At 37.0% G+C, this 18,394-nt stretch overlaps 1 protein-coding gene across 1 annotated transcript in view; it reads left to right on the top strand.

The window, feature by feature from the left end:
* RBM27 (RNA binding motif protein 27) overlaps nt 1–18,394 on the top strand; it is a 71,059-nt gene that overhangs the window by 48,781 nt on the left and 3,884 nt on the right. The window contains 6 exon segments of the mRNA XM_006086397.3: nt 3,720–3,839; nt 5,222–5,296; nt 5,436–5,600; nt 7,876–7,980; nt 8,108–8,299; nt 17,584–17,694. Coding sequence (XP_006086459.1) covers nt 3,720–3,839; nt 5,222–5,296; nt 5,436–5,600; nt 7,876–7,980; nt 8,108–8,299; nt 17,584–17,694 — 768 coding nt within the window.

The raw sequence follows: 18,394 nt of genomic DNA, 5'->3' as shown, positions 1-18,394 counted from the left end.
GCCTGATCCCTGAGATCAGGCCTAAACCGGCAGTTGGACATCCCCCAAGGAGTCCTGGATTGGAGAGGGTGCAGGCTGGGCTGAGGGGACTCTTCCCCCCCCCCACCCCCCCGTGCATGAATTTTGTGCACTGGGCCTCTAGTATAGATATCTATAAACACTGGCTCTCCAGCGTGGTGATTATTTCAAAGAGTTAGGAAAACGCTGAAAAACAACAAGAGGGGCTAGCTCTACTAGACATTAAAAAGTGCTTTGAAGTCTGTATAACTAATGCAATTTGATTTTGACACATAGAGAGACAGACCAGTGGAACAGAATAGAAGATCGAAAAATAGGCTCAGTTGCAAATAAGAATGTATTTGCCAACACAGTATCTCAGATCAGTGGGGAAATATGGACGGTGTTGGGCTAACTGGATAGCCATATAGAAAACAGAGAATTTGATCCATTTAAAAAATTACATAGTAAACAAGGATAATTTCCAAAAGGATCTGAGATTTAGATGCTGATAGAAAGGCTAAATGGTACAGCCCTCCCGAAAGTAAATTTGGCAGTATCTGGCAAAATTATGTATGCATTTATTCTAAACCTGTAATCTTCCTTCTAAGAATCTATGCCAAAGGTATGCTAGTCAAACTAAGACCTATAGACTATATAGTATAATATCAAAAGACTGGAAATAACCCAAATGTTCATCAGTAAGGTACTGATTACTTAATATGTAGTACATCTACACAATAGTGTATATGCAATTTTACAAAGGAATGAGGAATATATACCATGTGATAATTAGGCTGTATTAAGTTAAAAAGACAAAATGGGACAAAAATGTATAGTCAGCCACTGTTGGTATAAGAAAGGTGTGATGAACACATGTCAGTAGTTGTTTGTAATAGTAAAAACAAAAAAATTCATATAATTTAAATCTTGTAGCTATGAGAAGGAGGGAACAAAGTAGACAACTTTGAGTATGTCTTGTTTTGTAGATTTGTCAAAGAACCACTTAAATGCTACATGTAGCCCTAGCTGGTTTGGCTCAGTGGATAGAGTGTCGGCCTGCAGACTGGAGGGTCCTGAGTTCGATTCTGGTCAATGGCACATGCCCAGGTTGTGGGCTCGATCCCCAGTAGGGGGTGTGCAGGAGGCAGCCAATCAATGATTCTTTGTCATCATTGATGTTTTGATCTCTCTCTCCCTCTCCCTTCCTTTCTGAAGTCAATAAAAAATACATTTAAAATAAATAAATAAATGCTACATGTAATTATAAAATAAAATGAAATGAAAGTAACCCCTGAAAATTAAGATGAAAAATGAATTAGCATGTCTGCATAGAGAGTACTCCAAAACACAGTTATTTGACTATTTATTCCTAAGGAGGACAAAGCAATTTATAAAAGCTCAGCAATCATATTGTTGGCTCTCTTGGTATTCTGAAACTGGTTTGTAAGTATTGTAGGATAAATCAAATGAGGAATTACATTGGTGTCATTGACAACTGATTTCATTTTGTTTGAAAAGAGAGATGTAAGATGGATAAGATTAAGTCAAAACACTAGTCTTCTTGCATTTAAATTGAAAGAATTATTATAAATTCAGATAGTATTTTATCTTAAAAAACATATAAGCAACCAAAAAACCTCCAAAGCATTTTCCTAACTTTATTCACTGAAAAAGTCTAGGAACAAGGACCAGCCCAATGGTAATGGCCCTCATCCCCAACCCCCAGCACCCAAAGGAGCCAGGGAAATGGCTGTCTCCAAGATCTGGGGCTGGCAATGTTTCAGATGACCCTGGAATATTTTGTCAAACCAGAAAGTGAGGAAGTGTCCAAGATTATTAGAATCCTGTCAAAAATGAAAAAAATATCATAAAAGCTCTATATCTCCTCATCAATTTTTTAAAAAATTTAGAGGACAGCAGAACAGTTAAGGGCACCATACTCTGGTGAATACTAGAGGATCAGTGACCTGGTTTCTTTGACAAGTAATTTTGAAGGAAAAGAAGGAGAGGGAACAGAATTAAAGGCGACTTTAAAAACATGTATCCAATTATACTGTATGGATTTTAATAGATCCCAATTCTAATGGGAAAAATATTTAGAAAATTATGATGCAATCTGGAGATGTGAATATTTAATGAGATTAAAGAATTACTCTTCACTTGCAAGTGTGATGATGTTATGGTTATGTTTTAAAAGTCCTTTTAGAGATATATTTATATGTAAAATTATGTATTTGGTATAAAGATATAGTTGGGGATTTAAATAAAACAATGTTATTTTATATATTGACTAGAGGCCCGGTGCACAAAAATTTGTGCATTCGGGGGTAGAGGTTCCCTCAGCCCGGCTTGTGCCCTCTTGCAGTCTGGGACCCCTCGGGGGTGACCACTTGCTGGCTTAGGCCTGCTCCCCGGGGGATTGGGCCTAAGATGGCAATCAGACATCCTTCTGGCAGCCCGGCAGCCCTCGGGGGATGTCCACTTGCCAGCGGGGAGCAGGCCTAAACTGCAGTTGGACATCCTTAGCGCTGCTGAGGAGGCGGGAGAGGCTCCCACCACCACCGCTGTACTGGCAGCCATCAGCCTAGCTTGTGGCTGAGCAGAGCTCCTCCCATGTGAGAGCGCCCTGACCACCAGAGGCAGCTCCTGCATTGAGCGTCTGCCCCCTGGTGGTCAGTGCGTGTCATAGTGACCAGTCATTCCCAGTCCTTCTGCTGATAGGGTCAGTTTGCATATTACCCTTTTACTATATAGGATAGAGGCCTGGTGCATGGGTGGGGGCCGGCTGGTTTGCCCTGAAGGGTGTCCTGGATCAGGGTGGGGGTCCCGCTTGGGTGCCTGGCCAGCCTGGATGAGAGGATGATGGCTGTTTGCAGCTGGTCACACCCTTTCAGGGTGGGGGTCCCCACTGGGGGTGCCTGGCCAGTCTGGGTGAGGGGCTGAGGGCCGTTTTCAGGCTGGCGGGTGACTGAAGCTCCCAACCTCTCCTTTTTTTCTTTTTTTTTTTTTTTTTATTCTGGGATTTATTTACCTTCTATGGCTGTCACTGGAGCTGAGAGCCGGCTTTAGCTCTGAGGCTTGGCTCCAGCTCTGAGACCTCGGCTGCTGAAAGCAGGTATCTGGGCTTTGTTTAGCTTCTATAATTGAAACACTGTTGCAACTCCAGCTTGGCCGGCTGGCTGAAAGCATGGGGTTTGTTTAGCTTCTGTAATTGCAACATAGTTGCTTAGAGTGCAGCTCAGAGGCCGGCAGCGGCAGGTGGGGAACCTTGGCTTCCTCCATCACTGGAGCAAGCAAGCCTCCTGTTCGCTTCAGCTGCCTGGCTGCTGGCCGCCATCTTGGTTGGCAGTTAATTTGCATATCGCCCTGATTAGCCAATGGGAAGCGTGTTGGAGGTACGGTTAATTCCCATGTTTGTCTATTATTAGATAGGATATATCAAGTTTTTATATAACTATAGTTTTGTAGTTCTTTATCTCAATTTAAAAGAGAGAAAAAAGGTGATTGCATTCGGAAACACAACATTATTGCTAAACATCAATTTTTGTTATTTTATTCGAGTGCCAGTTAAATTTATGTATAAAGAACTAGTTTTACAAATGTCATTTTTAAATGTAAAATATAAACTTTAACTCCCCCCAAAAAGAAATATATTCATCTTTATAAAAAATGACTGAGTCATTTCTAAGATTTAATTTAATCATGTTTGTGTTTCACAGATATTTTCACCTCCAGGCCATCCAAAAATGATTTACAGCTCTTCAAATTTAAAGACTCCTTCAAAACTTTGTTCAGGGTCTAAATCTCATGATGTTCAAGAAGTTCTTAAAAAGAAGCAGGTAACAGCTTTGATTCTTCTTTTGTTAAAGAGGAAAGGTCCCACTGAGTTCTTAAGTGATTATGTTAACACCTTCGACTGTTGATGTTGTTATGGAACTCCATCATCATGTTTGTTTAGCTGCTGCTGGATGCAGTGTACACTTGAACTAAAGGTGAACAAACAGAGAAAATGTTTTGCATTTGCTTTTCGGTGGCTACATCAAGCACAAGGGAAGACTTTTTTCTGTGCAAAAGTAAACAACACCAAGCTGAAAAATTTTTTCATTCTCCAAGGGCTAGAAGCAGACATTTCATTTCATTATTTATTTTTTGTTCTTTCTGACTTTTCAAGTTAGATAATATTTCACATAAAATATAACTTTTATGTAGTTATTTTATTTTTTTTTAAAATATATTTTATTGATTTTTTACAGAGAGGAAGGGAGAGAGAGATAGTTAGAAACATCGATGAGAGAGAAACATCGATCAGCTGCCTCCTGCACATCTCCTACTGGGGATGTGCCCGCAACCCAGGTACATGCCCTTGACCGGAATCGAACCTGGGACTTTTCAGTCCGCAGGCCGACGCTCTATCCACTGAGCCAAACCGGTTTCGGCTTTTATGTAGTTATTATTCAGATGATTCAATTCTGAGTTTCATATCATCTTAGATATAAACAGTTTTCAAATAAAATATTTATATATATTAACTCAGCATAATTTGATATTTAATTAACAGAGGAGTAGAAGCAACATTTTCCTGGCAAAAACATTATATTTTGCTATTGTTTCTAACCTGTAGCTCATCTCACATTTTTAAACTTTAAAAATAAGGATTTGGCTTATTATATTGGCAAATGAAAACACTTCCTATTTTTCCTCAGAGTTACATTTAGGTCATTCAAATGAAGGAACCTCATAGATACAGCTAACTAATGTTCAGTATTTTAAATACTTTTTAGAGTACAGTTATAAATGTAAAGGGTTTTTTTCTTGTTTCTTTTTTAATATATCTTTATTGATTTCAGAGAGGAAGGGAGAGGGATAGAGAGTTAGAAACATCAATCAGCTGCCTCCTGCACACCCCCTCCTTGGGATGTGCCCACAACCGAGGTACATGCCCTTGACCAGAATCGAACCTGGGACCCTTCAGCCCGCAGGCCGGTGCTCTATCCACTGAGCCATACTGGTCAGGGCAAATGTAAAGGTTTTTATATTGAAAGTGTTTGGACAATATAGTTGAAGGTTTTATCTCTGGTTTTCAGCCATTTTTTGACCAGGAGGAAAATGTATCTTATTATAGGGATGGCCCAGAAGAAATGAATTGAGAATAAAGTAGCCTTATGTATCATTGGCAAATTTTGTTATCCATTATTAATTTTTTCTTTACCTATTCATATAGGAAGCAATGAAGCTACAACAAGATATGAGGAAAAAAAGGCAAGAAGTGTTAGAAAAACAAATAGAATGCCAGAAGGTAAGACAAGAGCTCATTATTTGCCTATTGGAATATAAAATGGATTTTATAAAGATACTCCTAATGGTAAATATTTTAAGGTTATTTTTATATTACACTTTACTAAGCATAGTTTTACTCTTTCCTGTTTGTTTTATAGATGCTAATATCCAAGCTAGAAAAAAACAAAAACATGAAACCAGAAGAGAGAGCAAATATAATGAAGACTTTGAAAGAGCTTGGTGAAAAGATCTCACAACTGAAAGATGAATTAAAAACATCTTCTGCAGTCTCCACACCATCGAAAATGAAGACCAAAACAGAGGTATCTGTTTGTATTTTTTTATATTTTTTATTGATTTCAGAGAGAGGGAGAGGGAGAGAGAGATAGAAACATCATTGATGAGAGAGAATCATTTGATTGGCTGCCTCCTGCACACTCCCCACTGGGGACAGAGCCTGCAACGTGGGCATGTGCCCTGACCCGGAATCGAACTCTGACCTCCTGGTTCATAGGTCAATGCTGAACCACTGAGCCACACTAGCTGGGCTATTTGCATTTTTCATTCAACATAGGGTTATTGAACATCTGTTATATGTTTGGTATTTTGAAAGTACAGTGCAACCCTTAGGTGGCTAATAGTCTAATGGGGAGACAATTATAGTAACAAGCTTAAAAAATATTTCTATAGATGCTACATGTACTGTCTTTGAAAGAGGTAAATAAAGGTGTGTTTTTTTAGTTGAAATTTTTGGTTCTCTCTGCTTAACATGAAACTACTAAAGAGATGGCGAGCAAAGAGGTTACTTCTTATTTCAGCAATTTTTAAAAAATATATATATTTTACTGATTTTTTACAGAGAGGAAGGGAGAGGGATAGGGAGTTAGAAACATCGATGAGAGAGAAACATCTATCAGCTGCCTACTGCACACTCCCCACTGGGGATGTGCCTGCAACCAAGGTATATGCCCTTGACTGGAATTGAACCCGGAACCCTTGAGTCCGCAGGCCGACGCTCTATCCACTGAGCCAAACTGGTCAGGGCTCAGCAATTTTTTTTTATAATTTTATAATAGTGTTGTAATTAAACCATTGCTCTTAATAATCATTTGCTTTAGTAAGGGCGAAATGTGGCATTCTGTTGGAAAGAATAATTGGAAGCTCTAGATCCATTGAAGTCTAATTTTGTTAATTTTTTGTTTTGTTTTGTGTTCTTTTTTTATCATAGGTGAATACTTGATTACACAGTGCTTCCATTATACCTCAGCTTTGTAGTGGGATTTAATTTTTAGCCCTTTGAGGAGGAGGAGGAGGAGGAGGAGAGGGGAGGGGAAGGGAAGCAGGAAGAGGAGGAGAAGGGAGAAGGAAGAAAAAGAGGAACATAGTTAAAAGAATGAAATGGCAATAAATACGTACCTATCAATAATTACTTTAAATGTAAATTTCTTAATGCTCCAATCAAAAAACAGTATGGAGTTACCTCAAAATATTAAAAATATAAATGCCTTATGACCCAGCAATTCCACTCTGGGAATATATCCAAAGAAAGCGAAACACTAATTTGAAAGAATATATGCATCTCTATGTTCATTGTAGCATTATTTACAATAGACAAGATTTGGAAGCAGCCTAAGTGTCCATCAGTAGATGAATGAATAAATTTGATACGGAATAAATTTGTCATATATGTATACATTTATATGTATATATAACACAAGTTTTTATGTACAATATTATATTACATTTGAAATTATATGAATGTAAAGTGTTTTACTAAGATTGCTTTTTAAAAATATAATAAAAATGTTTTTATTGAAATTTCCCCCAGTTATAGAAAGAACATGGGCACATTTTGAAAATTAAAGAGAATATATATAGGAGAAAAATAATTTCTCACAGTCGCTTACTTAAAGACTGATTATTGTCTCTTACCCCCCCACCCCCCAAAAAAAAAAGAGTGGCAATAGTTACAGGGTTCATATCTGAAAGCAGTTATGTAATTGTTACGTTTGTACTATGAATGAATTTTTACTATATAATTTGCCCTATTGTATTTTATTTATTTATTTATTTATTTATTTATTTATTTTTAAATATTTTATTGATTTTTTTACAGAGAGGAAGGGAGAGAGATAGAGAGTTAGAAACATTGATGAGAGAGAAACATCGATCAGCTGCCTCCTGCACATCTCCTACTGGGGATGTGCCCGCAACCCAGGTATATGCCCTTGACCGGAATCAAACCTGGGACCTTTCAGTCCGCAGGCCGACGCTCTATCCACCGAGCCAAACCGCTTCCGGCAACCCTATTGTATTTTATTATGTGAAAATTATTCTCATCTCAGATGACTTTTCAAAATCTGAGTTTTAGGCCATTTTAAGCAGTAATACTCTTTATTGTTTTTACTGATACCGCTATGCTCTGTACATGTTAGTATTATATCCATAAAATTACTTTCTCTAAAACACCCATGTGTATTGCATCCTCTCACTCTCATTTTCCCAAAAGAGATGTGTGTCATTCTGTAAGTATAATATTCTGAATAAGATCTTGGAAGTAATCTAAAAAATGCACTTTTACTCTTAATTTTTCCAAAGGCCCAAAAAGAACTATTAGATACTGAACTGGACCTTCACAAGAGGCTGTCCTCAGGAGAAGACACAACAGAGTTACGGAAAAAGCTCAGTCAGTTACAGGTTGAGGTGAGATTAAAGAGATGTTACTGATTCACTACATTTAACATCTCAAAAAAATAGTTTTCTCTTTTTCTATTTTCCCAGGTTTAATCTAACTGTGTATTTTATTCTACCTTTGGTTGTTGTTATTCAGGCTGCACGATTAGGTATCTTACCAGTGGGTCGTGGAAAGACCATGTCCTCCCAAGGTCGAGGAAGAGGCCGAGGTCGTGGAGGAAGAGGAAGGGGCTCACTAAATCACATGGTGGTGGACCACCGGCCCAAAGCACTATCAGTTGGGGGACTCATTGAAGAGGAAAAAGATGATTTACTTCAGCATTTCTCAGTAAGTTTTTAAAGTAGCAGAAACTAACTCTGAAAACACTGTATTCAGCATTTCCTGGCTGCATTCTGTATAAATGCCAAATGTTTTATAGATTAGAAAAGAAGTTGTAAAAACATGGGTATTAGCAAATTTTCTTTAATATATTTGAAGGTCAAGAAGAAACTCATGTTCTGTAATTCCATAATACTCCCCATAAATGCATGTGTAGTTGTTCCAGAGCTATCTTTGATTTTTGTTTTGGGGTTATTGCATGGTTTACCGGTTGTTGATAGTTAATAAGTGAAAATAATTTGGGATGGAAGCAAAAGTCAAAGGAAGAATTTATTAGGATAAGAGACATATTTAGTTATGTTTTGTATACACATGCAACAATTTATTTTTAAATAAAACATGCAAATAGAGGTTTGATACAGGTAAATGTCTATTATTTTGCACATAAACAGTATATTCTCTTTTTTTATTAAATTTATTGGGGTGACATTGGTCAACATGAACATATAGGTTTCAGGTATGGGTTTCTATATTACAACAAGTATATTCTCCTTCCAACAACTCATTAATTCATTCGGTAAATATTGTTATTTGTGCTAGAGCATTTGCATACATGATCTCATTTAAATAACTAAAGTGCATGTGAAGTCACATATGTACAGATGGGAAAATTAAAACTTAAACATAAGTTAATCAAAATCAAACAGTTAATAAGTAGTAAAACCAAGATAGAAATGCACAGTGGTTAGCATCAGGATCCCTATTCCTCAGACAACTTTAAGAGAAAATATGTTTAGCCTTATTAAGTGCTAAAGATGTTGAGGGAAATCTTAACAAGCAAAACTTCATTCCAAAGTTTCCTATTAGTTTGGTACCCATAATCCTGTCTTGCCCTCACTATTAGAAAATTGTCGGTTGTTATACAGTGTCCAGATTTTAGAGCCTTTGGGCTCTGGCCTATTCATTCTTGAGCCAGTTCTTTCACTAGTCTGCCCCTTATTTTCTTTGTTTTTAAAGTGGGAGACTAGTTTTAAGTGGCTTCTTTGAGAAATAAAGAAGATAATATTTGGAGTACTATACTTGGGCAAGGTATCCTGTGGAACCTGGGTAAATGTTAATTTTTGTCTTTTAATGTTGAGTAGATAAAATTAAAGCCTCCTTGCCAAGTAAGTTGGGCATTTAGACCTAATGCCAGCTCTGGTGAGGTGATACTGGGTGATATAAAGCAGAATTTTTATAAATTTGTCTGTTTAGAAAGTTCAGTTATAAAAAGTAGGTAATTGTAGGAAGCTGCATGCTCTGTCCTGAGGGTCACTGGAGGCAATATGTAGATCTTTAAGTTGTTTTGTTTTGGGGTGTGTGTGTGTGTGTGTGTGTGTGTGTGTGTGTGTGTGTGTGTGTTTTAATTGATTTCAGAGAGGAAGGGAGAGGGAGAGAGATATAGAGACATCAATAATGAGAGAGAATCTTTGATCGGCTGCCTCCTGCACGCCCCCACTGGGGATTGAGCCTGCAACCGGGACATGTGCCCTTGACAGGAATCTAACCTAGGACCCTTCAGTCTGCAGGCCGATATTCTATCCACTGAGCCAAACCAGCTAGGGCTAGATGTTTAAGTTTTAACCCAGAAGTCATGCTCATGTGAATCTCTTTCCTTCTCATAAGTAGAATCATTCTAGATCATCTAATGATAACCAGTTTTTAGATAAATGCATTTGATAAGTCTGACACATGGCATTTGGTTTGTGGAAAGGGGCAATACCAGGCATTTGGGGAGAGAGCAAACAAAGTTGAGGCAGACGAGGTAACTTCAAGGAGACACTGACATTGGTTTTGATGGCATTTTATTGTTTGTTTTTTTGTTTTTGGTAAAGTGCTTATCAGACAGTCTTTTTTTTTTTAATATATTTTATTGATTTTTTACAGAGAGGAAGGGAGAGAGATAGAGAGTTAGAAACATCGACGAGAGAGAAACATCGATCAGCTGCCTCCTGCACATCTCCTACTGGGGATGTGCCCGCAACCCAGGTACATGCCCTTGACCGGAATCGAACCTGGGACCTTTCAGTCCGCAAGCCGACGCTCTATCCACTGAGCCAAACTGGTTTTGGCCAGACAGTCTTAAGTACTAGAAGCATATTTACCCTAGTAACAGATTTGGGCATATAGTATGTTTTCTTTGAAAGAAATACATATGCCTAGATATTAGGGCAAATTGATTTAGCAGGCTTAAAGGGTAATTCTTATTTAAGATCTTTTATATCCCACAAAGGCTACCATAAAAATGTATATTTTCAGTATTTTTTTTACTGTCCTTAATAATTGTGAAATGATCATGGAAGATTCTATCTGTATGGATGGGTTTTGGTGAAGCTATTCTGAAGAATGAGGACCTAATCCTGGAGTCGTTCAGTTTATTTTTGTATCCAACAATCCATTTCTAAGAACTTAACACAGGGTATTGTTAGGGTTGCATGCAAATGATACCTGTACATTTGCTCAGTGAAGCATGCTTTATATTTAGGAATATAAATATAAATATAAACATACATTCTTTATATTTAGAAAAAATGGAAACAATCTAAATGCTCACAAGTACTTTGCTGCTATTAAAAACATGTTTTTAAAGAAGAGTGCCATGAGAAAATTCTCCGGATTAACTTCTAGGTTAAAAAAATTGGAGACAGTATTAAACATAAACAACAAAAAAATGAAAGTGCATTAAATTGTTAGTTCTGGGTGACAAAATTCAAGTTTTTCATTTTTTTCCTTCTAAGCGCTTCTCTATTTTTCCAGCTTTCCAAATGAACATATATTACTTTTTAAATCAGACCTTTTAACATCACATTCACTTTTAGGTGAAGTGTCAGCATTTTTATGATGATTTTAAAACCAAATTTGAGTATATGTGTTAATCTTGGGCTTTAGGTCCCAGGCACCTATATAAAAATATGTGTAAATTAAAGTATACACAAATTTAAAATATATAAAATATTTAATATACAGTGCAAACTGTATATAACAACATAAGACATATATAGTAATACATAAACATTTTAATAGTATATATCAGGGGTCAGCAGACTTTTTCTGTAAAGGACCAGATAGTAAATATTTTAGATTTTTGAGAACCACATAGAGTCTCTGTCACATTTCTTTTCCTCCTTCTTTCCCCTTACCTGCCCCTTCTCCTCCCTTTTCCTTCTATGAATTTATTTTCCTTTTAAACATATAAAAGCTATTCTTAGCTTACAGGCCATTGGAAAACAGGTGTTGGGCCTGAAGGCTGTGATTTGCAGATCCCTGACATATATTATTGTATTACTTTAAGTACCTGTTTCCTCATACCATTAACAGCATTTGATTTTTATTTTTTCATCTTTGCCAGTTATGTGATTGATGAATGATGATTGATACAGATTTGGCATCAGTTTCTGATCTGGGAAAATGGCTGGCTAGATGAATTTCTCTCTGAGTAACTTCTACCTCTAAGGTTCCAAGTACTTCTAAAGTATTGCATACTAAAGGCCCGGTGCATGAAATTCGTGCATGGAGGGGGGGGGTCCCCTCAGCCCATCCGGCACCCTCTTCAATCCAGGAGCCCTCGGGGGATGTCTGACTCACAATCCTGGACTGCTGGCTCATTGACCTCCCCCCCCCCCCCCCACGCAGCCTGCTGTTTGGTTGTTTGGTCGTCCCTCACTGCCCCCCCTGCCGACCTGGTTGCCCCACGCAGCCTGCTGTTTGGTCTTCCATCAGTTGTTTCTGTTGTGACGGCCCCTGGCTTTTTATATATTAGGATAACTTTTCATTGATGCTACACAATTTGCTCATATCTATACATATATTCATATATTAACATTTTACTTGAATTATTTTATTTTGGAGGGCAACACACATATACAAAGTGTAAAAAAAATAACTGTATACAAAAGATTTCCTTTTACCTCCAATCTCTCAGTTTCACTCCCCATAGGCAATTATTGTTACTCATTTCTCACATATTTTCTCAAAGATTTGATCTCTCTTTTACACAAATGGTGGCATATTATACAGTTTTTTTATATATGTACTTTTCACTTAACACTTGGAGTGGGGGAAACGAGTTAAGTCGGCTCGCGTGAATTGCGCGTACTCCGCGGGAGCCGTCTTTAACTCGGTTCATATAGATTTGCGGTGGAGTGCGGGAAACGTGTAAACTCGGGCCGATTGTAACTGCGTATTACCAAATATTTGTTTGTAATCCACCCTTTTGGTGGATGGAACAAAACCAAAAGACAGAGCCATCTTATATTTTGGCGGGAAATTCACCCCACACCGGAGTGTTAATATGTATAAGATTGCTAGTACAGATTATTCTAGTGCATATAGTTGCTTTATTCTTTTTAATGTCTGCATTATATTTCATTGGATAGATGTACCACACTAGGTTTAAACAGTCTCATATTGATGGACATCTCACTTTTCCCCACTATTCCATTATTTCAACCATATTACAGATATGTGTGTGAGAGAATATATGTGTGTGTAGAAAAACTAGATATTTTAATGGGCATATCACATTTAAAAGGCCAGTCCTAAATCTTTTTTTAAGTATTTTTTTAAATTAAATCTTTATTCAGATTATTACAGTTGTTCCTTTTCCCCCCCATAGCTCCCCTCCACCCGGTTCCCACCCCACACTCTGCCCTTACCCCCCCCCACTGTCCTCATCCATAGGTGTATGATTTTTGTCCAGTCTCTTCCTGCACCCCCACACCCCTTCCCTCCTGAGAATTGTCAGTCCACTCCCTTTCTATGCCCCTGATTCTATTATAATCACCAGTTTATTCTGTTCATCAAATTATTTATTCACTTGATTTTTAGATTCACTTGTTGATAGATATGTATTTGTTGTTCATAATTTTTATCTTTACCTTTTTCTTCTTCTTCCTTTTCTTAAAGGATACCTTTCAGCATTTCATATAGTACTGGTTTGGTGGTGATGAACTCCTTTAGCTTTTTCTTATCTGTGAAGCTCTTTATCTGATCTTCAATTCTGAATGATAGCTTTGCTGAATAAAGTAATCTTGGTTGTAGGTTCTTGCTATTCATCACTTTGAATATTTCTTGCCACTCTCTTCTGGCCTGCATAGTTTCTATTGAGAAATCAGCTGACAGTCATATGGGTACTCCCTTGTAGGTAACTAACTGTTTTTCTCTTGCTGCTTTTAAGATTTTCTCTTTGTCTTTTGCTCTCGGCATTTTAATTATGATGTGTCTTGGTGTGGTCCTCTTTGGATTCCTTTTGTTTGGGGTTCTCTGTGCTTCTTGGACCTGTAAGTCCATTTCTTTCACCAGGTAGGGGAAGTTTTCTGTCATTATTTCTTCAAATAGGTTTTCAATATCTTGCTTTCTCTCTTCTTCTGGCACCCCTATAATTTGGATGTTGGTATGCTTGAAGTTGTCCCAGAGGCTCCTTACACTATCTTCATATTTTTGGATTCTTTTTTCTTTTTGTTTTTCTGGTTGGGTGTTTTTTGCTTCTTCGTATTTCAAATCTTTGACTTGATTCTTGGGATCCTCTAGTCTGCTGTTGGGTCTCTGCATAATATTTTTTATTTCAGTCAGTGTATGCTTAATTTCTAGTTGGTCCCTTTTCATATCCTCTATTTCCCCTAGGAACAATGCTACAGTATTTGCTAATTCAGTGGTTGCACTGAACTTTATATGAGTATTGCATATAATAATCAACTGAGCTTTTTATTAGCTAAATGTACACTTATAAATGTTACTAGAGGCCCAGTGCATGGCTTTGTGCACTGGTGGAGACCTCGGCTGGCCTGCGCCTCTTGCAATCCAGGACTCCTCGGGGGATATCAGAGGCCCAGTGCATGGATTCAGCCCGATCCCCACTGGCCAGGCCGAGGGACCCCACCATGCACCAGGCCTCTAAGTATGCATATAAGATCTTTGGTTAATCTCTTCCTGCCCTCTCCCCTCTCCCCTTCCTTCTGAGATTCATTAGTCTGTTCCATGTTTCCATGCCTGTGCATTGAGCATCTGCCCCCTGGTGGTCATCGTGTGTCATAGCTACCAGTTGGATGGTTGGACAGTCGCTTAGTCTTTTGTATATATAGATAGTATTATTCTGCCTATATGAATGAAACAGCACAGTATCTGATCTTTTCTGACTGCCTTTTTGTTTTGTTTGTTTAAGATTATATTTGGAGATTCATGCATGTTGTTTGTTACATGTAACACTAGTTTGCCATTTTTATTGCTGCATAATTTTCAGTTGTATAAATACACAACTATTTTTTCATTTTCCTATTGATAGGTATTTAGGTTACTTTCACTTATTTTTTATTGAATTTATTGGAGTGACATTGATTAATAAAATTATGTAAATTTTAGGTATACAATTCTATAGTACACCATCTGTATATTCTATGGTGTGTCACCAACCCAAGTCAAGTCTCCTTCCATCACCATTTATTCCCGCCTTTATCCTCTTAAACTTCCCCCCAACTCCTCTGTCCCTCTGGTAATCACCATTCTGTTGACTGTGTCATGAGGTGGGGTTATTATTTTTATTTTTTATTTATTGCTTAATCCCTTCACTATTTTCACGCAGCCTTCCAATCCCCCTCCCCTCTGATAGCTGTCAGTCTGTTCTCTGTATTTATGAGTTTGTTTCTGTTTTGTTTGTTAGTTTATTTTGCTCATTAGATTCCACATATGAGTGAAATCATATGGTACTTACTTTTCTGTTATTGGGTTACTTCACTTAGCATAGTACTCTCCTTGTCCATCCATGCTGTCACAAAGGTAAGGTTTCCTTCTTTTTTATGGCCAAGTAGTATTCCACTGTGAAAATGTATACCACAGCTCTTTTATCCACTCATCTGCTGATAGACACTTAGACTGTTTCCAAATCTAGGCTATTGTAAATAACGCTGCAATGAACATAGGGGTACATATTTTCTTTTGAATCAGTGTTTCAGGTTTCTTCAAATATATTTCCAGAAATGGAATTTCTGGGTCATAAGACAGTTCCATTTTTAATTTTTTGAGGTAACTCAATACTGCTTTCCACAGTAGCTGCACCAATCTGCATTCCCACCAACGGTGTAAGTGGGGTCCCTTTTCTCCACATCTTTGCCAACACTTATTTGTTGATTTATTGTTAATAGCCATTCTGACAGGTGTGAGGAGATATCTCATTGTGGTTTTAATGTGCATTTCTCTGATGGTTAGTGACATTGAACATCTTTTCATATGTCTATTGGCTGTGTGTATGTCCTCTTTGGAGAAGTGTGTATTCAGGTCCTTTGCCCATTTTTTAATTTGATGTCTGTTTTTTTGGTGTTGAGTTGTATAAGTTCATTGTAAATTTTTTATATTAAACCCTTATCAGATGTATCATTGGCAAATCTGTTCTCCCATGCAGTGGGTTGTCTTTTAATTTGTTTGATGGTTTTCTTTGCTGTGCAAAAACTTTTTAGTTTGATGTAGTCCCATATGTTTGTTTTTCTTTTGTTGCCCTTGTCTGAGGAGATATATCAGGAAAAATATTGCTACGAGAAATGGCTGAGAATTTACTGCCTGTGTTTTCTATTAGGATTTTTATGGTTTTGAGCCTAACATTGAAGTCTTTAATCCATTTTGAGTTTATTCTTCTGTATAATGTAAGAAGGTGGTCTAGTTTCATTTTTTGCATGTATCCAATTTTCGCAATACCATTTATTGAATAGACTATCTTCACCTCATTGTATGTTCTTGCCTCCTTTGTCAAATATTAATTGACCATAAAGGTGTGGCTTTATTTCTGGGATCTCTATTCTGTTCCTCAGAGTTTTTTTTAAATGTTTTTGAAAAAATATATTTTATTGATTTTTTTACAGAGAGGAAGGAAGAGGGATAGAGAGTTAGAAACGTTGATGAGAGAGAAACATCGATCAGCTGCCTCCTGCACACCCCCTACTGGGGATGTGCCTGCAACCAAGGTACATGCCTTGACCAGAATTGAACCTGGGACCTTTCAGTCCACAGGCCAATGCTCTATCCACTGAGCCAAACCAGTTAGGGCTGTTCTCAGTTTTAATGACTTAATATATGTATAGTTGTGAAATGATTACTAAGATATGTTTAGTTAACATCCATCAGCTCACATAGATATTTTTTGGGATGAGAATTTTTAATATCTACTCTCTTAGCAACTACCTGATTTTTAAAAGATGGTAGATATGTATTTGGATAGGGCCATTTTTGATACATCAGTTTAGTTATGTCTCATGGATCAAATGTTTGGTGTCAGATTATAAACAATCAATCCCACAAGAAATAATGGGGATTTTTCCTTAGATCACAGGCCAATATCTATGCAGACAATAGTTAACTGGCGATGGGGCTGGCCTAGTGTACACTATTACAATGCAGTTATCTGAGTGTTCTGTGGAAACATTTGTCAGATGCTTCCTGAAGCTTACCAACATTTTTCTTAGGGAACCTAGAGTGAAACCCCAAATTTAAAAGAACTCCTGTCACATTTTTCAGGACTGAACCAAGAATTGGGGGTATTTTGCAACTCAGCCCAGTTCATAAGAAAACTGTAGGAATAATTAAACTTTTCCTTTCATGAAACTTTGGGTCCCTGTTCTTTTGCTTCTGTTGCTTTGTCTTTAAAATTAAACTTTTGCTTTCTCTTATTATTGATATGTGCTGGGGAGGGGTGGGGGAAATGTTCATACTGTAGTACCAAGGAATAATTGGTAGCAGGTTTACCTTGAGTGAGGATAGTAGGTGTTTAACATTTGTTGAATGTGTAGGTGAGCTGGGGAGTACTAGTCATAGTTGTATAACATTTCAGAACAGGAAGAGGGAATAGCTTTGTCAAATATAGGTGGGGCTATAAGAGATGCCATATGATGAATAGACAGTGTTTTAAATAATTACATTTTTAAGGTTTCAGTCTAAATATGTAGATTATCAAAGCCAAAAGCCAATAATTGTATTAAGACAGTATTTATTTGTCCTTATGATAACTTTTCTAAGTAATTTATCACCCAGCCAAGACAGATTTTATTTACACGACAGAAAAATTAATCATGGACTATTCTGGGCAACCAGAACATATGGTCTACTAGTTAAAACAGGTTTCGTTTTTTTCTAGCTCTCATTGGAGATTGTTCATAAATCCACTTTAATAGATTTTTCTCCTAGTCATTATACTTTTTACGTAACACACACTTTGAAGGAATCATTAGTAAATGTGAGTACACACTTTTGTGTTTTTCTAAAATCTATTTTAGGCTGCAAACCAAGGGTCAAAATTTAAAGACCGTCGGCTACAAATATCATGGCACAAGGCCAAGGTGCCTTCTGTATCCACAGAGACCGAGGAAGAAGAAGTCAAGGAGGAGGTAAATTTAATGATTGAAAATAAGAGTTGAAAAAGAAAAAAAAAGAAGAATTCGATTGTTTCTCAGTTACATTTTTTCTGACATTAAAATAAATAATATAAAAATAAATATTGAATTATTACATAAATGCAGTTATCTAAGACTAGTCTTAAAATTTATTAAAGCATCAAAAGGTACATAAATATAAAAAGCTTTGGGGGATTATTTTCTGGTGTAGAGCGACATTTTTATTGGCATTTGTTTGGGCTCTAGATATTTTTATTCTGGTAAATGAGGACATGGATTATATGAATAAATTAAGTTTTAGTTGATTTTTTAAGCTTTTATTCAAGTTCCATAAGTAATAGATGGGAGTTTCTTTCCTTCTATGTATAGTTGGTTAAAATGTCAGTGTAAGGAAATAAGACATTAAGAGGGAAGGCTGTGAAAGTCAAAGACTTAAATAATGCAAGTACTAAATAATCAGCCTCTTAAAATATCAGAGAATTGATTCTGCTCTTTTACTACTATATTTCTAATTAGTTTATTAAAATGGACACTCATCCAACATTGCAAGTTATTCCTGATTCATCACAATTTTGGTTTAAAAGATATCTACTATTAATGGTTGGTCAGGAGGCTTCTAACCATATGGGTAATTTTATATAACCAAAGTGGAAACATGTTTCTCTGTTAAAAAAAAAAAAAAAAGAAAGAAAAA

The sequence above is a fragment of the Myotis lucifugus genome, unplaced genomic scaffold (assembly GCF_000147115.1).
Source record: "Myotis lucifugus unplaced genomic scaffold, Myoluc2.0 scaffold_28, whole genome shotgun sequence".
Classification (NCBI taxonomy): domain Eukaryota; kingdom Metazoa; phylum Chordata; class Mammalia; order Chiroptera; family Vespertilionidae; genus Myotis; species Myotis lucifugus.
The sequence above is the reverse complement of the archived record's forward strand: the minus strand, read 5'-3'. Positions and strand labels throughout refer to the sequence as shown.